The sequence below is a fragment of the Scyliorhinus torazame genome, chromosome 28 (assembly GCF_047496885.1).
Source record: "Scyliorhinus torazame isolate Kashiwa2021f chromosome 28, sScyTor2.1, whole genome shotgun sequence".
In the NCBI taxonomy this organism is placed as follows: Eukaryota; Metazoa; Chordata; class Chondrichthyes; order Carcharhiniformes; family Scyliorhinidae; genus Scyliorhinus; species Scyliorhinus torazame.
Genome location: NC_092734.1, coordinates 14,147,474 through 14,170,667, shown reverse-complemented (window position 1 = coordinate 14,170,667; position 23,194 = coordinate 14,147,474). Strand labels below are relative to the sequence as shown.

The window sequence follows — 23,194 nt, the reverse complement described above, 5'->3', positions numbered from 1 at the left end:
CAAACGGTGGGGGTAAAACACTTGGATTTTGCTGTTCCTCTTTTTTTTAACCTTCGGGCCTTCTTGGCTCCTATCACTAAATCCTTCCCTTCCGATAGTTGGCAGGCAGCACACAGCTCCAGCTGCAGCAGCCACAGCTGCTGCTGGTCTGGCTGAGCAAGGTATGTGGCATTGAACAACACTGTGAAAAACAGCATGCGGACTGAGTGCTCTCACCTTAACTCGGAATGACTGTCATTTAACCATCATTCATCATTGCTTACCGAGGTTTTTCTGTTTCCTTCACAAAATAAAAAAGGTACGTGGGTCTAAAACAACGGGAAAAAAACATAGGGAGGAAACTGTAATTGTCCCGTACATGCCTGCATGTGCCCCAAGCACGTTAGCTGGTCTTTTAGCTTTGAAAATGGGCTCCTGCCGTATTGGCAAGCAAGCAGTTAACATGTTCGACTGCACTGCTGTCGTCCGCATTCTGAATGGAAAGCCATTTGAGACAACTTTGTTCACGAACTTGCAGCCGTGGGACGGCAGTTCTGAGGACAACTTCTGAACCCAAAACTTAGGCAGATGCTCATTGACCTGCTGTCCTGCCGACTTCCAGCTTCTGCACAATTTTGCTGTTTGTGTTGGGCAATTGCTGGTAATATTGGGTGAGCCTATTGAAGCACTGATCTGGTGCATGGGTTGCTGTAGAGATTTTTGTGGAGAATAAATTTTACTCCCTGACTTTTTTTTGACAATCTAAAGAGTGTTTAACACAGAGAGCCTCAGATGGAACACGTTAGAGAGAGACACAGCTGAATCTGAAAAACAAAACAGAGTGACGTTATTTTCACCGAAATGCTTGGAGCACGTTCTGACTAATTTTTCAAATGTTTATAAATGGAGAACGCGCACTATGCGAACTGTAAGGTTTCATCATTCTGTTAAAAATAAGTCCAATTTGATCCCAGAGTAAAAGATTCTTAACACTGCTCCGTGACCCAGTCATGTAGGGCAGAAACGCAGGATTTGTACTTGAAGCAAATGAAGGAGGTTCCAAAAATCCATTCAGGGCAGGGTGAGTGAAATATGGAACGAGTGGCTATTGAAGGCAAGTCAGTTGCAACATTTAATGGAATTAGATGGAAAGTTGAAGGAGCAATATTAGAGTAGGCACAAAGAAATAGGATTAAAGTTGGCACACAGATGCTGGACACAATTCTCCCAAAAAACGACTAAGCGTCATCTCCTGCAGGAAAACACTGCGATTCCCGGCAGGTAGGTCGGCGTGATCCTGATCGCAATCCTCCGTCCTGTTTTTTGCACCAGCATTGAGAGGGATGGGGCGCAAACACACCAACAGGTCTGCGTCCTCAGAGATCAGGACCCTAAAATTAAGAGAGAGGCCCATTTCCCCGCCTCCACAGACATCGCACGAGCACAGCGAGAGAAAGCAAATTGGCCTACTGTACCAAGATTTCCATTATTCGATAGCTATTCCAAATGTCAAAATATTAGATAGCGACATTTATTGTTTTGAAAGTACAGCACAATCAGGTTTGAAGATATTTTTTCACTCTGAAGCTGTTTCCAACACTTTGACGGTCTGGTTTTAGTGTATAATATGACGGTTAAAATATAAATCAGCAGGTCTCAAATTGTAAGACCTACTAAAGATTGTTTCCAATGTTTTGAAACACTTTCACGTTTTCACAAGAGTACAGTTGAGTACCTCTGCCTTTCGATGCTGAAGCAGAAAAACTATCAGCCATTATATGATAAATTGAAGTTCTGAAGCTCCTTTGCCACACAGCAAGTTATCCCAGGGGTATTAAGCTGGAGAGACTAGGTCAAAAAGACAGTGTTGCACAGGCTTTTGAAGGAGTGAACAAGTCTAGACATGTATTTTAGATAATTGCAGAGTGTGGAAAAAGGATAAGTGTAATTTCTAGAAAATAACCATTTGGGCGCTTTGGCAAAACAAAATTAAGGTGATTATAAAATGATAAGTGTGCTACAATATGGCAGCTTCTGATTATTTCACCCAAGTCTTTTTTTAAAAAGTGATCCAGAATGACCAACATGTGATGAAAGCTAAAACGTGGGAGTAAATTTTGAGAGTGTCCATCACCTATTTGGAATAATTTGGGTTTGCAATCCAGTTCCAGCATCCTTGGGCATTTCCAGTTTCTAGACTACAATCTGTACCACCATCCCAATATTTCTCTCGTGCCTGCACACCTTCTGCCACATGTATCTAAGCATGTGTGAAGTAGTTGCGCCCCTGAGCACCTGTTGTGCAATTGTTAAATGATGGCAGTTGTTGACAATACAAAGATACCAACTAAGAAATACTTTTTAATAACCATATAATTGTTAATAAAATTGCTGAGCCTAGATTTTCCCAATTCACGCTTGTGTTGATTTTTTTTCCACACACATAGGGAACAGGTCCTTCCAATACGCCTGATAGCAGGCGATAAGAGTGGGAGAGTTTCTTGGTCAGCCACACTGCAGAAGGCAACGGCAAAATGCTGCAGTACTTAGCCAAGCCTGATCATGGAGCAATCCAATGGAAGTTGTTGGTGGCCAATGCCCTCTTAGCGCATGGTACCTGAGGGAGGAGAAGAATAGGGCAGGAGGAAGGTATTTCACATTAGCCCATTATCGGTCATTTGAAAAGTGTTGGGGGAAGGTAGGAATAAATCCAGCACACTCTTCACTCAGGAAGAAATGGGTGAATGCGATGGTATTCCAGGATATGTTTTATAAGCAGTGGAAGAAGAGTAAGACACCTCATTTCCAAAATTCTCATTTACCACATTGACTAAGTGTGCACTGTCCCCATCTCATTAAACTAATGCTTCCCTTCAACGCTGTGCGTGCATGAGGATTGGTTGCCTGCCTAACATGTTTCATCATGTGGATACCCTTTGCTATTAAGCCCCTTTCCCTACAGCACATAAGCGTATGACGTATATTAGGACAGTGGCTGCAATTCATACCCATGTAGAGACATTTCACTCATAGATCCACTCCATTTGGATTGTGGAATGTAATGCCGGAGAGAGAGAAAAACGAGCATGTCGATACCCGCTCAAAGTCTTGTCCTTATGGCAGGCCCTTAGGAAGCATTCTTAAAGTGGTACACCCACATCTCCTGCTTCCCACTCAGGTTTCCAGTAAAGATGTACCTTGCTCTGTTCCTCTTTGTGTGTCCATTTAATTTTCCATTTGTGGATGATAATTTGTCAAATTGGTTTCAAATTTTGTTCCTCTGGGACTCTCTCTCATTGGTGTTTGCCCATCCTCTGTTTTCTGTTGTCCAGTATTCACCTTTGCCCTATATTGTATCTGGTCACAGACTTTGTCACAGGACAGAGCAGTCTGTTCAAGGGACAAAGGCAGGTTAATTTCAGATAAAGATTGATAAGGCTATGATTGTACCTGCCTAAGTGGTTCCTATGGACCTGCCTCATGCAATTCCCAACAATTAATACAAGACTGCTGCATTTGGAATGAAAATGCCTTGAAAATCAAAAGAACCTAAGTACTAAATATTACAGCTCAAACATCATTCTTTCTCCTCTATATCTCTCCTTTTTTCACTGTAATTCCTGAAAGGTAAGACTGAGACAGTAATTTCCATTCCCTAACTGAATATGTTTGAACCTGCCCTTCAATTTGTGGTTTGCTCTGACAATGACAATTTCCTTGTCTTCAGTCATTAGAAAGCTATTAAATTCTCCCGAAATGATGTTTTTGTGCCAAATGGAATGATCGTCGGAAATAAATTCATCTTCACAGAAGAGAATCAGTCACGCGATAAACGCTCACGCTGTTTTTGTTTCATTTGATTTTGCAGCAGCAAAAAATTTACTGAATAAGAAAACGGATGGAGTGAAGGTAGGTTTGAGGTTTTGTGTTTGTGTGTGTGTGCGTGTACCATTTTCTTTGGGGTATTTTCTAAAACCTGCCGTTGTTGGCGACCAAGATGGAGGAAACACTCAAAATGGAGTCAGTCTTTCAAAGCAAGGCCGCTGGATCTCACTTTATGTGGAAGAGTGTTCTCGCCCCCTGTGTCATCGCTGAAATTGTTACCCTAATGATAAGTGATTGCTTATTGAAGTTGGGTGATCTCGCTGATTTCTACGTCTCGGCCTGATTTAGCTATACTGTGAAGCCAAGAGCTGCATATCGCACACTCACCAATCAGCCCTGTCTTTACCAGCCAGACCTCCATTCAATTTTTGTTTAAAAAGAAAGCCCGACCAGGGCGAGTTCGTCCACCTGCCACTCTTCCTCCCATTCCTGATTCATGTGAGGCCTTCTACTTTTTGAGAATTACAGTTGCATGCGAACAGGAATTGCACTCAGAGCTTTAATGATTGTGGCATTTTGAATTTGTGAACCGCAACCTAGATGAGGATTTATAATGGTTGATCCAGAGAGTTGCCAAACGTGATTAGGCCTTTTCAATAAGGCATTGTTTATACGTACATTAGGGGCTTAAACCTATTCTGGTTTCAAAGACAACCCAAACCCCTCACCCCCACCCTCCTCGATGACCTTTAATAGGCATTAACTTTGTAATTATGCTCAATGCTTTCAGAATTGGTTATTAGTTAGTGGGATGATGGAACACTGTTCGAGTACAAATGATGGTTTGGATAATTGTGCATTCTACTCGTCAAGTATAATTAAGACTATAATAATAGTGTGTAAAAACCGTACAATGGATTATATAACGCAGAAACAAAAACATCTGCAGATTAGTCCCATTAAGGAGTTGAGTTTTAAAAGCTTTTTTACATTTGGTCAGACAAGACCTTAATTCAGTGGTGCACTGGGAATCCCACTCTCACGGGTCCCAGAATGAATGTTGGAAAAAGTTGAAATCCCACCTCGCTCGTGCAGCATGCATTCGTGCAAATGTAACGACATCCACTTTGGGGGTAACACCCCCCCCCCCCCACCCCCCCCCAGATAAAACACACTTTCTAAATGGTAAAAAGCTAGAAACAGTGAATGTGGGTGGGTGGGGAGAGGGGGAGGTGTGGGTGGGTGGGGGAGGGGGAGGTGTGGGTGGGTGGGGGAGGGGGAGGTGTGGGTGGGTGGGGGAGAGGGGGTTGTGGGTGGGTGGGGGAGAGGGGGTTGTGGGAGGGTGGGGAGAGGGGGTAGGTGGGTGGGTGGGAAAGAGGGGGTGGGTGGGTGGGTGAGAAGGGGGGTGGCGTGGGTTAGGGGAGGAGAAGGGGATGACGTGGGTTAGGGGAGGAGAAGGGGGGTGACGTGGGTTAGGGGAGGAGAAGGGAGTGACGTGGGTTGGGAGGGGAGGAGAAGGGGGCTGACGTGGGTTGGGAGGGGAAGGGTGACGTGGGTTAGGGGAGGAGAAGGGGGTGACGTGGGTTGGGAGGGGAGGAGAAGGGGGCTGACGTGGGTTAGGGGAGGAGAAGGGGGGTGACGTGGGTTAGGGGAGGAGAAGGGGGTGACGTGGGTTAGGGGAGGAGATGTGGGTGACGTGGGTTAGGGGAGGAGAAGGGGGGTGACGTGGGTTAGGGGAGGAGAAGGGGGGTGACGTGGGTTAGGGGAGGAGAAGGGGATGACGTGGGTTAGGGGAGGAGAAGGGGGGTGACGTGGGTTAGGGGAGGAGATGTGGGTGACGTGGGTTAGGGGAGGAGATGTGGGTGACGTGGGTTAGGGGAGGAGATGTGGGTGACGTGGGTTAGGGGAGGAGAAGGGGGTGACGTGGGTTGGGAGGGGAGGAGAAGGGGGCTGACGTGGGTTAGGGGAGGAGAAGGGGGTGACGTGGGTTAGGGGAGGAGATGTGGGTGACGTGGGTTAGGGGAGGAGAAGGGGGTGACGTGGATTAGGGGAGGAGATGTGGGTGACGTGGGTTAGTGGAGGAGATGTGGGTGACGTGGGTTAGGGGAGGAGAAGGGGGCTGACGTGGGTTAGGGGAGGAGAAGGGGGGTGACGTGGGTTAGGGGAGGAGAAGGGGGTGACGTGGGTTAGGGGAGGAGATGTGGGTGACGTGGGTTAGGGGAGGAGATGTGGGTGACGTGGGTTAGGGGAGGAGATGTGGGTGACGTGGGTTAGGGGAGGAGAAGGGGGTGACGTGGGTTAGGGGAGGAGAAGGGGGTGACGTGGGTTGGGGAGGAGATGGGGGTGACGTGGGTTAGGGGTGGAGAAGGGGGGTGAAATTGATTAGGGGAGGCGAAGGGGGGTGACGTGGGCCACGGGAGGAGAAGGAGGTGACGTGTGTTGGGGGAAGGAGAATGGGGTGGCGTTGGTTTGGTGGAGGAGAAGGGGGTGACGTGGGTTAGGGGGAAGGAGAAGGGGGTGACGTGGGTTGGGGAGGAGAAGTGGGTGACATGGGTTAGGGGGGAGGAGAAGGGGGTGGCGTGGGTTGGGGGTGAGGTGGGTTAGGGGGAGGAGAAGGGGGTGACGTGGGTTGGAAGAGAAGGGGGTGGCATGGGTTAGGGGGAGGAGAAGGCATGTGACATGGGTTGGGGGAAGGAGAAGGGAGGTGGTGTGGGTTGGGGAGGAGAAGGGGGTTGACGTGGGTGGGGGAGGAGAAGGGAGGTGGTGTGGGTGAGTGGGGGAAAGGAGGGGTGTGGGAGTAGAGTGGCGTGGGTGGGGGAGAAGGAGTGGTGTGGGGTACAGTGGCGTGGGTGGGGGAGAAGGGGCGGGGGGGTGGGGAAGGGGCTGGCATGGGTTGGGGAGGAGAAGGGGGTGACGTGGGATAGGGGAGGAGATGTGGGTGACGTGGGTTAGGGGAGGAGAAGGGGGTGACGTGGGTTGGGAGGGGAGGAGAAGGGGGCTGACGTGGGTTAGGGGAGGAGAAGGGGGGTGACGTGGGTTAGGGGAGGAGAAGGGGGTGACGTGGGTTAGGGGAGGAGATGTGGGTGACGTGGGTTAGGGGAGGAGATGTGGGTGACGTGGGTTAGGGGAGGAGATGTGGGTGACGTGGGTTAGGGGAGGACCGACTAGAGAGGGGGCAAAACTTGACCTCGTCTTGGGAAATAAGGAAGGGCAAGTGATAGAAGTGCTAGTGAGGGATCACTTTGGGACAAGTGACCATAATTCCATTAGTTTTAAGATAGCTATGGAGAATGACAGGTCTGGCCCAAGAGTTAAAATTCTTAATTGGGGCAAGGCCAATTTTGATGGTATCAGACAGGAACTTGCAGAGGTAGATTGGGGGAGACTATTGGCAGACAAAGGGACGGCTGGTAAATGGGAGGCTTTTAAAAATGTGTTAACCAGGGTGCAGGGTAAGCACATTCCCTTTAGAGTGAAGGGCAAGGCTGGTAGAAGTAGGGAACCCTGGATGACTCGAGATATTGAGACTCTGGTCAAAAAGAAGAAGGAGGCATATGACGTACATAAGCAACTGGGATCAAGTAGATCCCTTGAAGAGTATAGAGATTGTCGAAATAGAGTTAAGAGGGAAATCAGGAGGGCAAAAAGGGGACATGAAATTGCTTTGGCAAATAATGCAAGGGAGAATCCAAAGAGATTCTACAGATACATAAAGGGGAAAACAGTAACTAGGGACAGAGTAGGGCCTCTTAAGGATCAACAAGGGCATTTATGTGCAGAGCCACAAGAGTTGGGTGAGATCCTGAATGAATATTTCTCATCGGTATTCACGGTGGAGAAAGGCATGGATGTTAGGAAACTAAGGGAAATAAATAGTGATGTCTTGAGAAGTGTGCATATTACAGAGGAGGAGGTGCTGGAAGTCTTAAAGCGCATCAAGGTAGATAAATCCCCGGGACCTGATGAAATGTATCCCAGGATGTTGTGGGAGGCTAGGGAGGAAATTGCGGGTCCCCTAACCGAGATATTTGAATCATCGGCAGCCACAGGTGAGGTGCCTGAAGATTGGAGTGTGGCGAATGTTGTGCCCTTGTTTAAGAAGGGCAGCAGGGAAAAGCCTGGGAACTACAGACCGGTGAGCCTAACGTCTGTAGTAGGTAAGTTGCTAGAAGGTATTCTGAGAGACAGGATCTACAAGCATTTAGAGAGGCAAGGACTGATTCGGGGCAGTCAGCATGGCTTTGTGCGTGGAAAATCATGTCTCACAAATTTGATTGAGTTTTTTGAGGGAGTGACCAAGAAGGTAGATGAGGGTAGTGCAGTAGACGTTGTCTACATGGACTTTAGCAAAGCCTTTGACAAGGTACCACATGGTAGGTTGTTGCAGAAGGTTAAAGCTCACGGGATCCAGGGTGAGGTTGCCAATTGGATTCAAAATTGGCTGGACGACAGAAGGCAGAGGGTGGTTGTAGAGGGTTGTTTTTCAAACTGGAGGCCTGTGACCAGTGGTGTGCCTCAGGGATCGGTGCTGGGTCCACTGTTATTTGTGATTTATATTAATGATTTGGATGAGAATTTAGGAGGCATGGTTAGTAAGTTTGCAGATGACACCAAGATTGGTGGCATAGTGGATAGTGAAGAAGGTTATCAAGGATTGCAACGGGATCTTGATCAATTAGGCCAGTGGGCCGACGAATGGCAGATGGAGTTTAATTTAGATAAATGTGAGGTGATGCATTTTGGCAGATCGAATCAGGCCAGGACCTACTCAGTTAATGGTATGGCGTTGGGGAGAGTTATGGAACAAAGAGATCTAGGAGTACAGGTTCATAGCTCCTTGAAGGTGGAGTCGCAGGTGGACAGGGTGGTGAAGAAGGCATTCGGCATGCTTGGTTTCATTGGTCAGAACATTGAATATAGGAGTTGGGACGTCTTGTTGAAGTTGTACAAGACATTGGTACGGCCACACTTGGAATACTGTGTGCAGTTCTGGTCACCCTATTATAGAAAGGATATTATTAAACTAGAAAGAGTGCAGAAAAGATTTACTAGGATGTTGCCGGGACTTGATGGTTTGAGTTATAAGGAGAGGCTGGATAGACTGGGACTTTTTTCCCTGGAGCGTAGGAGGCTTAGGGGTGATCTTATAGAGGTCTATAAAATAATGAGGGGCATAGATAAGGTAGATAGTCAACATCTTTTCCCAAAGGTAGGGGAGTCTAAAACTAGAGGGCATAGGTTTAAGGTGAGAGGGGAGAGATTCAGAAGGGCCCAGAGGGGCAATTTCTTCACTCAGAGGGTAGTGAGTGTCTGGAATGGGCTGCCAGAGGTAGTAGTAGAAGCGGGTACAATTGTGTCTTTCAAAAAGCATTTAGATGGTTACATGGGTAAGATGGGTATAGAGGGTTATGGGCCAAGTGCGGGCAACTGGGACTAGCTTAATGGTAAAAAACTGGGCGGCATGGACTGGTTGGGCCGAAGGGCCTGTTTCCATGCTGTAAACTTCTATGATTCTATGTGGGTGACGTGGGTTAGGGGAGGAGATGTGGGTGACGTGGGTTAGGGGAGGAGAAGGGGGTGAAGTTGGTTAGGGGAGGAGAAGGGGGTTGACGTGGGTTAGGGGTGGAGAAGGGGGCGAAGTTGGTTAGGGGAGGAGAAGGGGGTTGACGTGTGTTGGGGGAAGGAGAATGGGGTGGCGTGGGTTTGGTGGAGGAGAAGGGGGTGACGTGGGTTAGGGGGAGGAGAAGGGGGTGACGTGGGTTGGGGAGGAGAAGTGGGTGACGTGGGTTAGGGGGGAGGAGAAGGGGGTGGCGTGGGTTAGGGGGTGAGGTGGGTTAGGGGGAGGAGAAGGGGGTGACGTGGGTTAGGGGAGGAGAAGGGGGTGAGGTGGGTTAGGGGGAGGAGAAGGGGGTGACGTGAGTTAGGGGAGGAGAAGGGGGTGACGTGGGTTAGGGGGAGGAGAAGGGGGTGACGTGGGTTGGAAGAGAAGGGGGTGGCATGGGTTAGGGGGAGGAGAAGGCGTGTGACATGGGTTGGGGGAAGGAGAAGGGAGGTGGTGTGGGTTGGGGAGGAGAAGGGGGTTGACGTGGGTGGGGGAGGAGAAGGGAGGTGGTGTGGGTGAGTGGGGGAAAGGAGGGGTGTGGGAGTAGAGTGGCGTGGGTGGGGGAGAAGGAGTGGTGTGGGGTACAGTGGCGTGGGTGGGGGAGAAGGGGCGGGTGGGTGGGGGGTGGGGAAGGGGCTGGCATGGGTTGGGGAGGAGAAAGGGGGTGACATGGGTGGAGGGGAGGAGAAGGGGGTGGTGTGGGAGGAAGGGGTATGCTATTGGTGGGAGTAGGGGGTGGTGTAGGTGATGGGGGGGGTTACTGTGGATGAGGTGCAGTAGAGGTTCACCAGAATGAAACAGATTTTCCAAAGGTTGACCTACCAATAGAATGAAACAAACTAGGATTGAATTCCCTGGAATTTAGAAGGTTAAGACGTGATTTTCAGGATATTAAGGGAAACCGGGTAGATGGGAAGAAACTATTTCTGCCAGTTGGGCTGTCCCAGAGTCGCGGGGATATATCGTCAATTGGAGTCAGACCTTCAGGAGCAAACTTTTAGACACGCAAAGGATGGTAGAAGTTTAGAATTCTCCTCTGCAAACAGCAATCGATGCTCTATCAGTTAGTTTTAAAACTGAGGTAAATAGATTTCCGTTAACCAAAGGTATAAAGGATGTGGGGTGAAGGCGTCTACGTGGAGTTAGGTCCTATATCATCCACAATCTAACTGATTGTTGGAATAAGCTCGAGGGGCTAAAAGGCCAGTTCCTTTTCCCAATAGGGCACAATGCACATTGATAAGAGTTTGATCTGCATTGACCCAAATCTTATACCATATTGGGTGTTTTGAATCCAAGGACTGGATGACCAAAACGGAAATTAATCCATTCACTAGGCCCAACAATCTCCACTTTTATGCACAAAAGGTGATTTAAAAGAATGATGTCAACAAATGGAAACAAAGAATTTTGTGCGGAGGCAGGTTTCGACGCCCTGGGGGCAGCACGGTAGCATTGTGGATAGCACAATTGCTTCACAGCACCAGGATCCCAGGTTCAATTCCAGCTTGGGTCACTGTGCGGAGTCTGCACATCCTCCCCGTGTGTGCGTGGGTTTCCTCCGGGTGCTCCGGTTTCCTCCCACAGTCCAAAGATGTGCAGGTTAGGTGGATTGGCCATGATAAATTGCCCTTAGTAACCACAATTGCCCTTAATGTTGGGTGGGGTCACTGGGTTATGGGGATAGGGTGGAGGTGTTGACCTTGGGTGGGGGGCTCTTTTCAGGAGCCGGTGCAGACTCGATGGGCCGAATGGCCTCCTTCTGCACTGTAAATTCTATGATTCCCGCACCTGCTGCCCCAGAGACTACAGGATAAGGTGGTGTCGAGAACAGGAGTGGGAGAAGGGAAGGTCTCAGAGGTCTATAAGGAGCTGATGGGAGTGGGAGAGAGCCCCAATAGGAGAGGGGAAGAAGAGCTGGGTGGGAAGTTGGAGGCCGGGCTATGGGAGGAGGCCCTGAGGAGAGTTAATGCATCCTCGTTGTGCGCCAGGCTCAGCCTGATACAGTTTAAGGTGATCCACAGGGCACACATGACTGTGGCCCGGATGAGCAGGTTCTTTGAGGAGGTGGAGGATAGGTGTGGGTGCTGTGCGGGGATCCTGCGAACCTTGTCTATATGTTTTGGGCATGTCTGAGGCTGAGGGGTTTCTGGCAGGGATTTGCTGACGTCATGTCAGAGGTCTTACAAGTGAGGGTGGTGCCGAGTCCAGAGGTGGTGATCTTTGGTGCGTCGGAAGACCCGGTGGCCCAGGACGTGAGAGAGGCCGGTGCCCTGGCCTTTGCCTCCCTGGCAACCCGGAGACGGATCTTATTAGGATGGAAGGACTCAGAACCCCTGAAGTCGGGGGTATGGGTTAGCGACATGGCGGAGTTTCTCAGACTTGAAAAAATTATATTCGCGAGTAAGGGCATGAGAACCAACGGAGAGGTGGCTGGGGAAGGTGGCAATGTTTGTGTAAGCCATGTTGGCTGGGGTTTGTGCTGTGCTCGGGGGGGGGTGGGGGGGGGGGGGGTTGTTGGTTATATTGTTTGTGTCTTTGTTTTTGTTGAAATTTGATGTTGAAAATTGTTAAAATTATAAATGCCTCAATAAAATATTATCTAAAAAAAAAAAAGCAAATGGAAACAAATTTGATCAAACAAAAGTCGAGCAGTAGACAGCAGTCGTACTGGAGAAACATTCCCCATTGGCTCAAGTCACGTGCCAGAGGGGTAGGCTTGCTGTTGGTCTGCCTGAAATGAAACACCACTTAGATTTGTTGTGTTATATCCCACAGTCAAGAGACGTTTATACTATTGAGCAGAAATTAACTGGACCAACCATATAACAACTTTAGCTGCAAGAGCAGGTCCGAGGCTGGGAATTCTGCGATGAGCAACTCTCCTCCTGCCTCCCCAAAACCCGTCCACCATCTACAAGGCACAAGTCAAAGAGTGCGATGGAATACTCGCCACTTGCTTGCATGAGTGCGGCTCCAACAATGCTTAAAAAGCTTGACACCATCCACGAAAATGCAGTCTGCTTGATCAGCATCACAACCACAATGCTAGTTAATCATTCACTCCCTCCCCCACCGATGCACAGTGGCAGCAGTGTGCACCATCTACAAGAGAAACTGCAACAACTCACCAAGGCTCCTTTGACAGTACCATCAATAACCATGACTACTACCACCACCTAAAACGACAAGGTGCTTGGAAACACCACCTGAAAGCTTCCTTCCAAACCATGAACCATCCTCATTTGGAGCTATGTCACCATTCCTTCACTGTTCATAGGATCAAAATCCTCTCCTGTGGGAGAACCCGTACCAGATAGATTGCAAGATGGCAGCTCACGCACATCTTCTCGAGGTTCAATTAGGGATGGGTAACAGTAATGTCTACATCCTGTGAATGAATAAAAAGAGGGTGGGACTGGAATGTTGCACCTGCTCTGCCTCTACTTTTCTATTGGTTGATCAACAATAGTACCAAAAGGGGGCAGCACGGTGGCGCAGTGGTGAGCACTGCTGCCGCACGGCGCTGAAGACCCAGGTTCGATCCTGGATCTGGGTCACTGTCCGTGTGGAGTTTGCACATTCCCCCCCCCCCCGTGTTTGCGTGGGTTTCGCCCCCACAACCCAAAGATGAGCAGGGTAGGAGGATTGGACATGCTAAATTGCTCCTTAATTGGGAAAAAAAAAAATTGGGTACTCTAAATTTATACAAAAAAAATAGTACCAAGAGAGTTTGCAGATAAGTTTACAGAGCAGCCTCCCCATTGGAGGAGGGGAGGGGGGGGGGGGAGGGGGTTATACTGAAGAGTCCTCGAGGACAGACACAAATTAAAAAGCATCAGAAAGAATGTTAGGAAAATAGTTTTCTTCCCTAAGCTATACAATAGAGCAGATACTCTCAAAATGCTGAGTAAATATTAGTGCAAATTGTTAGTTAGTGGGATCAAGCAACGTTTTAAAAATAGTTTTTTCAGATATATGTTTTTGTATGAAGTTCTAAAATTGCACACTGGCATATTAGCATGCAAATGTCTGATATATTTTTTAAACCGTTCTCTTCCTGCCGTTTTAACAAGGGGGAGTTGATCCATTTTCAGCAAAATAGTTGATATCCTGAAGAGTGAATTCAAGGCCTTGGCTACCAAACAACTGAATGTTAAAAGTGTATTATCATCCTTGCATGCATTGTAAAAAGACAACTTGAATTAAATAACATGCCCCATTTTACTTGTGGAAGTAGCATGTCAGTGGGTTAATGTAAAGGTTCCATATTTTGTGTCAAACTGTTTTCGAAGCATGCCAAGTAAATTTTGTGTTTCCCAGAAACAATAATAAATATTTTCATGCTTTTCGTTACATGTTCCCAACACACTGAATGCTCTACTTTGCCATTGTGTTGCTATATTTTTGTCTCTGAAATAGTCTTTGTTGCCTTTATGTTGTGGATCCATGTCAACTGATACAGCTGAACTCTCATTTTGCCCATATTTAGACAAGCCGACAGGCAGCATTTAGCTAGCTGTATTTATTGTCTCCTATTTGAACTCGGGATGCTGGAGATATTGGCAAGGCTGCATTTGCACCGTCCCTCTCATCCTTATGTTCAAGATTCTCCGTGGCCTCACCCCTCCCCATATCTGTAACCTCCTCTAGCCCTACAATCCTCCGAGATCTTTGCACCCCTCCAATTCTGGTCTCTTGTGCATCACTGATTTTCATTGTTCTGCCATTGACAGCTATCTTGGTTCTGTTAAGCTCTGGAATTCCTGCCCTAAATCACCGCTCTGCTTCTCCCTGTGAGTGACTCCTTAAAACCTACCTTGTGAACAAAGTTTTTGTCTTAATATCTCTCCATATAAGTAGCTCAGTGTCATGTTTTGTCAGATCATAAGTGGCTTGGGTCCTTTTTACTACATTGAAAGTGCTGCATAAATGCAAGTTGTTGTTCCTGACAGTTGAGTGATTGGCTAGACCACTTCAGAGGGCATTAAAGTCAACCACTCAGTATGTGACTGAAGCATATGCAGGGCAGACCAGCTTACTCTCTTTCCTTCTTCGAAGAACGTTATTGAACTATTACAACAATCTGGTAACTTTCAAAGTCATTGGGTTTTTCCCAAGTGCCTGCCCGCAGAGTGCCACAGCTCTTGAATTCATTTTCAGAACTGGTTATGGGGGATTTGAACTGACGACCTCCACGTTTCTGGTCTCGTGCCATGACCACTGCTCCACAACTACAAGAGTTGCAGGCAACCTTCATACAGCAGTGCCGGTTTTTCCAATTATTAATTGCTGGGAATTTTCCTCCTTGCATCATCAATCATAGAATTTGCAATGCAGAAGGAGGCCACCCGGCCCATCGAGTCTGCCCCGGCCCTTAGAAAGAACACCCTACTTAAGCCCACACCTCCACCTCCCCATAACCCACTAACCTCACCTAACATCCACCTAACCTGCACGTCTTTGGACTGTGGGAGGAAACCGGAGTACCCGGAGGAAACCCACGCAGACACGGGGAGAACGTGCAGACTCCGCACAGACTGTGACCCAAGCCGGGAATCGAATCTGGGACCCTGGAGCTGTGAAGCAGCAGTGCTAACCACTGTGCTACCGTGCCGCATCAGAAGTTTGTAATAGGCAGTAATGTTAGATCCCACACTATCTGTACCCCTCAATTAGAAGGCACAAGGATAGATGTGATTGAGAGCCATCAGAGCCATTATAGAATCCATTCCCATCCTCTGATCCCCTACGATTTACACTGCAGCCAAAACTGCGTTTCTTCCACTTCAGTCTCACCTCCACAAATGCACTTTCAGAAAACACACTTTTTCAAGGAGCAGCCAGCTGGAGAATTATTACACTGGGCCAAGATGGATGGGAGCATTGTTGTTATTTTATGGTAGGAATCTAGCCGGTGGCTATAAAGCAAACAGAGCGAGATTGCTGAGATTGAGCATTCTTATTAGATTTCTTTCCCTGCGTTCCTGATCAGTTGGAAGACTGTGCCGGGGAAATGGAATATTTATCCAGTTTATTACCTATTTATCGGATCAGCCCTTCAAACCCGGGGCTCTTCTCGCATTAACTTGTACTCAAACATCCAAACGCTTAGACTCTTTCAGTGCCCCCGAAAGATCATTTGGATAAAAGCAGAATTATTATTCAGTGTTTGTGGATGGATTTTGGTGGGTAGGAAGCTGGTATGGTTATGGGGGGAGTTGCCCTGCCTCTGAACTGGAAGGTTCAGGTCCCACTCCAGAATTTGTTCATTTGTTGCCCAACCATTGGCGCAGGCAGGCCAGCATGCATCGCTTCCTGTCCCCTGCCTGAATACAAAGGGGGGTGAGCGTGGTGGTTAGTGGCAGGAAGGGCAAATGGCTGTATAACAACTCAACAAATTCAGAAATGGTGGTTGATACGAAGCAATGTGATGACCCCCATGTAACATGGGAAAAACTGAGGTGGAACCAATCGTGAGTGGGATTTTGCTATTGGGTATTGAGTCAGATATTCGCTCCGCCCATCAACCTCCATTCATGACTGTGTTCAGCTTTTGTTCCCTTATTGATATCATGCAAGCCTAGAGAGAAAATGGCAGTAAGACTGGGGTACAAGAGAAAAAGGGGGTTAAAAAATAGGCCATTTTGCCAACCAGTACTGAGTGTCGACTGATGTGCTTTGAAGCCAACCCATCCCATCTAATATTCTAATATTCTCTGTTAAAGTACTGCTGTCAAATCTCATTGCTTTTGTAGCTGCACCTTTTGCACAGCCTCCTTCAGTTGAAAGAAAGAACATACACTTCTTTAACACCTTTCGTGAGCTCAGGATGTCCCATTGTTTTATGGCCATTGAACTACGTATGAAGGGTCATCGCTGTTGTAATGTAAGAAACAATATTTCAGAGCAAGCCCCCACACACAGCCTACTGAACAGATCACCGATCTGGTGACTTAGGCTTAAGGATGAATATTGGCCAGGACACCAGTGCGCTCATCTTTGGAATAGCACCGTGGGATCTTTTTTGTCCATCCTAATGGGCCAAGGTTTAAACACTCATCTGAAAAATGGCTCCCCCAACAGTGGGTCCCTGGAACTGTGAGTGGCAGCCTAGTTTTTGGAATGGGACATGAGAACTATGCACTGACCCACAGGCATACAGTTGAAAGAGATTCTATGTTGCATTCTCCCTCATAGAGTTTGAAAAGAAGATGGTGAATGCATACTACCCATCTGATATTTTTAAACTTTACCCCATAGAGTTTGGCCTTGCCAATCCATAATCTTCTGGGTGCAGAGACACAGTGGTATCATCTTCTGCACACCACCTAGCCACCCATGGTTTCATCCATGAAACTCAACTCTGTTAAAACTATCACTTTCAATAACTATGATGATACGCAATGATTAATTACAATTTTTTATAGGGGACCCCCCCCTCACCCACACCCCCCTAAATATTCTTAGTGTAATGTTACATGAATTTAAGTGATTTTCTGTTTATTCAGCAAACTAAGGTTTGAAAATGTCAGATGGGTAGTACGCATTCAGCATCTTCTTTTCAATTCGACATTTGTAGCCCCAGACCTTATCTGCCATCAGTGGGAATAACCTTGTTCCATTGTTATTCGGAATATCAGTTTGGGATTGAAGAAGAATCAATGCAACTGGTTCATCCAGTGCAACTGTACCACCATTTAAAACAATCACACAACAGCCCGACAGCTGTCCTATTGCCCAGTTAGAGGACCTTGCGTTCTCAAGGTGTATAAGCCGAGCCTTTAAATCTCCCGTCATGTAATTAGCCCATTGTAGAAATCCTGTTTCAATATCAACTATTGGGACGAGGTAGATCACCATCTCTCAGTTCAGATTTGTTTTTGACTGATATCTGCAACTGGAAAACAGGAGTTTCAATATATGTTGCGTAGCAAACAACTCCGTGGTGCTGGTTTCCAGAATTTACTGGTGATTTTTGTTGGAATGAAGTCAGGATGTAAAAATAACATCATGATTTTTAAAAATATATAATCTGCAGTCAGCTTGAATGCCAGGAATATTTTCTCATTATTCGCATGCGTTGGCCTGCCTGAGACCCGATTAATGCAGCCGGTATAATGGGCAACATATGAAAGCAGAGAGTCAAGCTACTGCTCGGTGGCAAGCATTTTTACGTTTAGGTGTGCCAGCTTATCGAAATTGATGTATAAGGAAACCTGAAACATAATCCGATTGGAAACAGAGTAACATTTTATGCTCTCTGTTGTGCCACGTTGTTAACGATGTCAAGTCGATCTTCTCCAGTTTCCTTGCCCTTGCCCCATTCCTTTTGACTGCCGAGTGTGCACCTTGCTTTTAAAATGAGTCAGTTGCACCCAGAATCTTCGCAATCCACACTCTCCCAGCCCTTCCTGACACATCATCTTTCCTGGATTTGTTTTCAACCAATTTAGCTCAAAATTCTAATCTTATGCCCCCTACCCCCACCATCTCTTCCCCCCCCCCCAAAAAAAAAACCCCTGTGACTGCTGTTCAGGATTCCATTGATGGAGTTAAGGGTCATGGCCAAGCATCTGTTGTTCCCTTCATGAGGTTGCCCCCTTTAACCACCTCGCCTCCAATGAATTAAACCCAAGTTCAACTTGCGTGACAATGCAAGAAGACAGAACACCTTACAATCTGTGAATTTGGGCTTGGATTGGAATTTGGGGCACTTTTAAAGCATCCCACCGCTTAGCAAACTGATATGATTGGGAGCTGTATTAGTTTTGCACCTTGCCTGATGCTACATTTAACTTGACCAGTAATACTGGGACGGGTGTAAAATACAAGCGTGGCCTGATCCGGTGAGTTATATTAAAGTTCCCCAATTCTGCTTTCCAATAGTACAGATATCTGCTGGTTAAATAAATACAAACTCTGGTACCTGAGAAACACACAATTTACCTTGGTAGTAGAATAGATCTTTCTTTTGCTTTTGTTGTAATCCATCTGTCCCTTCACAAACAATCTTTGTGCTTTTCATATCTAACCAGTGGAAATTTCTTGTTGTCTTCCCTCTCTCTTTATTGAACTGTTCAGAAAAGGAAGTCCAGTTCCAGTGTTCACTTAATGGTGAGGACCTTTTGTAACTTGAACATTTTCACCTCATCTTTTGCGTCTTGTGATCACCGAATGTGTGCACCATCCTACCATTCCATCCAGTGGTGTCAGTAGGACGGGTCTTAAGAGTTGCCTGTGCCCTGTCGTGTTTGTTGTAGTACTTGTCCTGTCACGTTGCTCATTGTTTTGTGTTCACTTACGTACCATAGCCATTTATCAAGGCATAAAGTCACCAGGTTTGAGATCGCAATGATTCTTCCTTCTTTTTCCTGTTCTTACTTTAAGATAAAATCCTGCTTCTCCTTGCCTGTCAGAAGCATACCATTGACTGCACATATAAACGTATTTGATTTTTTAAAAACGCAGCAACATCTTTTGCTTTAAGACGCCAATCTTTAGGTTCATCTGCTAACAACTACCAGAGGTCATACTTGTCACCAAGTTAATGCCAAGCATAATTGTTGCTTCTCGGGATGAAGGAGGGAGCACCTGATGCTTCTTCCTTGGCATGGTTCAATTTGGTAAGCAAATTTTGCCAGGAAGTATTATCCTGCGATTATATAATAATTGGCAACACAATGAAATGAAAATCACTTATTGTCACAAGTAGGCTTCAAATGAAGTTACTGTGAAAAGCCCCTAGTCACCACATTCCGGTGCCTGTTCGGGGACGCTGGTACAGGAATTGAACCCACGCTGCTGGCCTGCATTGGTCTGCTTTAAAAGCCAGCTATTTAGCCCTGTGCTAAACCAGCCCCCAAGAGCAAAATAAGTAAGGCCCCTAACACCTCGCCAAGTCCGAAGAAAAATGAGGAAGAAGAAAAGTAAGGAATGTCCCAGCGAACCCCTCGGATTGACCATACTATTACAATGCAGAGATCAGCCAACCTCACCGAACCAAAGGTTTCAAGGCCACCCCAACCCCATGCATCAAAAACTGGGTTGAATGAGCTCCATTGATTTTGAGCTGGCCGCTCTGCAGATGGACATTCGTGAAACATGGCAGCCAGTTCTCAAACTCAACTGGGAACCTCTCTACCATCTCCCCGGAGACACCAGGTTCAGCAGGGCCTGTTATAACCTGCCTGCTTACCATTGGCTGGGGACTAATGACAATCCCACAATCCTGTGGGAGTATGAGCTTCCCCAATGAGGGGGGCAGAGAAATCATTAGCAGAGTCCCTGTATAAATAAAACTGGCCAGTTTGGAACCAGCAGGAAGGAGTGAGCAGCAAGCGAAGTTGCTGCTGCTGCTGTTGTATATATATATATGTTATTGTAAATAAATGTTATTTCTTTGTATCCTTAAAACTCGTGCTGGATTCTTCGTGGCCCTCACAAAACTGGCGACGAGGGTTAAAGTGAATAGCTATCTACACTGCTGAAGCCACCTCCCTGGATTTTTGTTGGATACAGGTTGGAAGTTGTTTTCTATTACACCATGCCTCTATACGGACGTTTGGATGTTTTTGATGCTGCGCTGGAAAGCTGGAACCAGTACGCACAACGGATGCGTTACTATTTCCGGGCAAACAACATCACCGAAAACGAGCGCCAGGTGGTCATATTGCTCACCGCCTGCGGCCCGCATACGTTTGGGGTGATTAGGCGCCTTACATACCCAGCTGCGCCGGACACCAAAATGTTTGATGAACTTGTGAACTTAGTGGGGCAACATTTTAACCCAACCCCGTCCACGATAGTCCAACGTTACCGGTTTAATACTGCTGAGAGGACCCCAGGAGAATCCCTTGCCGACTTTCTCTCCAGGCTACGCAGGATTGCGGAGTACTGTGACTATGGTGAGACCTTGTCAGACATGTTACACGACTGTTTGGTTTGCGGTATTAACAATGCAGCCACTCAGAGAAAGTTGTCAGCTGAGCCACCATTGACTTTTCAACAGGCCTTTCAAATAGTATTGTACCGAAAGAGCGCAGAACGAGGAGTGCAGGAGCTACAGGGAATGGAGGTGCAAGCTTGGGGCGCAACCGCTTCCGTCTGAAAACATCCCCCCGCACTCCTGCGGTACCTTGGGCGAGGCGACGTCCGGATCGACGCCAGTGGCCGTCGGACATTCCTCCCCGAAGGGAGCCTACTCCAGAACCAATGGATGAGGAGCCATGTCCGTGTCAGACTTGTAGGCGCTAACCCCGTCGCGGATGCCGATCCTGGGGGCGCCAGAGGCGCCGTTGTTCCGGGCGAAACTGGGACCAGCCCAGGGGCCGTACCTTCCATGTGGATGAACCTGCGGCGACTACTCCTGAGGACGTGGAGACGGAGGATGACTGCCTGCAGCTGCATTGTGTGGCAGCTCCCCATGTGGCCCCCATTAAGGTGACAGTATGGGTCAATGATCACCCGCTTGAGATGGAGTTGAACACTGGCGCAGCGGTCTCCGTGATCGCCCAGAGGACATTTGACCGCATCGAGCAGGATATACAGACCCTTACATTAACCGACACAAAGGCCAGGTTGGCCACCTACACGGGGGAACCATTGGACATTGCAGGAACTACGATGACCCCTGTTGTTTATGGACGCCAGGAGGGGCGTTTCCCACTTATCGTGGTGCGCGGCCATGGGCCCAGCCTGTTGGGTCGGGACTGGTTGCGCCATTTGCGATTGCAGTAGCAGCACATCCTCCAAACAGTTTCTGGAGGGTTGAGTGAGGTGCTAGGACGATACCCAGATGTATTCCAGCCCAGTTTGGGGAAAATAAAAGGGGCCGTAGCCCGTATCCAAGTCGAACCAGGAGCCACGCCGTGATATTTCCGGGCGTGCCCGGTGCCTTACGCCTTGCTCGAGAAGGTAGAAGGGGAGCTCACTCGTTTGGAGACTTTGGGTATTATCAGGCTCGTCCGTTTCGCTGACTGGGCAGCACCAATTGTACCTGTAATGAAGCCAGGTGCCACAGTTCACAGTGAATACTCGACCGATATCCATTGCCTCGCATAGAGGATCTCTACGCGAAGCTTGCAGACAGACTCTCGTTCACAAAATTAGATATGAGTCGCGCCTACCTACAGTTGGAGCTGGACCCTGCCTCCCGACCATAAGTAACGATTAATACACACCGGGGCCTGTATGAATATACACGTTTGCCCTTTGGCGTATCCTCTGCCTGCGCTATTCAACGCGTTATGAAGGGCATTTTGAGAGGTTTACCGTGTGTCGCTGTCTACTTGGGTGACGTTTTGATCACAGGGAGGTCGGAGCAAGAACATTTGGAAAATCTCGAGGCTGTCCTTAGACGCTTTTCGGAGGCTGGAGTCTGTTTGCGTCGCACAAAGTGCGTCTTTCAGGCGAAGGAAGTAGTCTACCTGGATTATCGAGTGGACCGCGAAGGTTTGCACCCCGTCGCAGAGAAGGTGCACGCGATTCAACAGGCCCCGCCCCGACTGACACTTTGCATCTTCGTTCTTTTTTCGGCCGCGTAAACTATTACGGGAAGTTCCTCCCCAATCTGGCAACTACGCTGACCCCGTTGCACCTTCTGCTAAAGAAAAATCACACCTGGGTTTGGGGTCAGCCGCAAGAAACCGCTTTCCGGCGGTTAAAACAACAATTGTCGTTGTCTGGGTTACTGAACCACTATGATCCTGGAAAGCCTTTGCTCGTCAAATGTGATGCATCCCCGTATGGTATTGGGGCCGTCCTGTCCCACAAGATGGAGAACGGGGCCGAGCGGCCGATAGCTTTCGCCTCCCGCACATTGACTGCAGCGGAAAGAAAGTACCGCAGATCGAGAAGGAGGGCCTGGCAGTGGTCTTTGCAGTGAAACGTTTCCACCAGTACGTGTATGGCCGCCACTTCACTATCGTGACTGATCATAAGCCTCTGCTGGGACTTTTCAGAGAGGATAAGCCAATACCGCCCATTGCTTCCACACGGATCCAGCGCTGGGCTTTGTTGCTCGCTGCATACGAGTATTCTCTGGAGCACAAACCGGGAATGCAGATAGCGAATGCCGACGCACTGAGCCGATTGCCTTTATCAACCGGCCCCATGTCGACCCCCACAACCGGTAAGGTGGTTGCAACCCTAGATTTTATGGACACCTTGCCTGTCACGGCATCAAAGATCCGTGAGTGGACCCAGACGGAGCCAGTCCTGTCGAAGGTTCGGCATATAGTCCTGTATGGTGGGCAGCATAGACAGCTCCCAGGCGAGTTACGGGCATTTTCCTCCAAGCTGTCAGAATTCAGCGTGGAAGACGGCATCCTCTTGTGGGGGACGCGTGTGACTGTCCCGGAAAAAGGACAGGAGCTGATACTGAGAGACTTGCACAATGGGCATCCAGGTGTGTCCAAAATGAAAATGTTGGCCTGGAGTTATGTCTGGTGGCCAGGCCTCGACACCGACATTGAGAAGGTGGCCCAAAACTGCTCCATTTGCCAGGAGCATCAGAAGCTTTCGCCGGCTCGCCCCTACATCACTGGGAATGGCCAGGGCGGCTTTGGGCACGCTTGCATGCGGATTTCGCTGGCCCTTTTCAAGGATCCATGTTCCTTCTATTAATCGATGCCCAGTCTAAATGGCTGGAGGTGCATAAGATGCTCGGCACAATGTCCTGCGCAACAATTGAGAAGATGCGTTTGTCTTTCAGTACGCATGGCCTCCCCGAGATGCTGGTCACGGATAAGGGCACTCCATTCACAAGTGAGGAGTTTGCGAGGTTCA

At 48.1% G+C, this 23,194-nt stretch overlaps 1 protein-coding gene across 9 annotated transcripts in view; it reads left to right on the top strand.

Moving 5' to 3' along the window:
* camk2g2 (calcium/calmodulin-dependent protein kinase (CaM kinase) II gamma 2) overlaps positions 1–23,194 on the top strand; it is a 480,776-nt gene that overhangs the window by 377,062 nt on the left and 80,520 nt on the right. For 3 of the 9 annotated variants that reach the window (XM_072491514.1, XM_072491517.1, XM_072491521.1), the window contains 3 exons: positions 99–161; positions 3,848–3,888; positions 18,491–18,523. In XM_072491514.1, coding sequence (XP_072347615.1) covers positions 99–161; positions 3,848–3,888; positions 18,491–18,523 — 137 coding nt within the window. The remainder of the gene's footprint in view (positions 1–98; positions 162–3,847; positions 3,889–18,490; positions 18,524–23,194) is intronic. The other 6 variants (XM_072491515.1, XM_072491519.1, XM_072491516.1 and 3 more) reach the window with 3 other exon arrangements.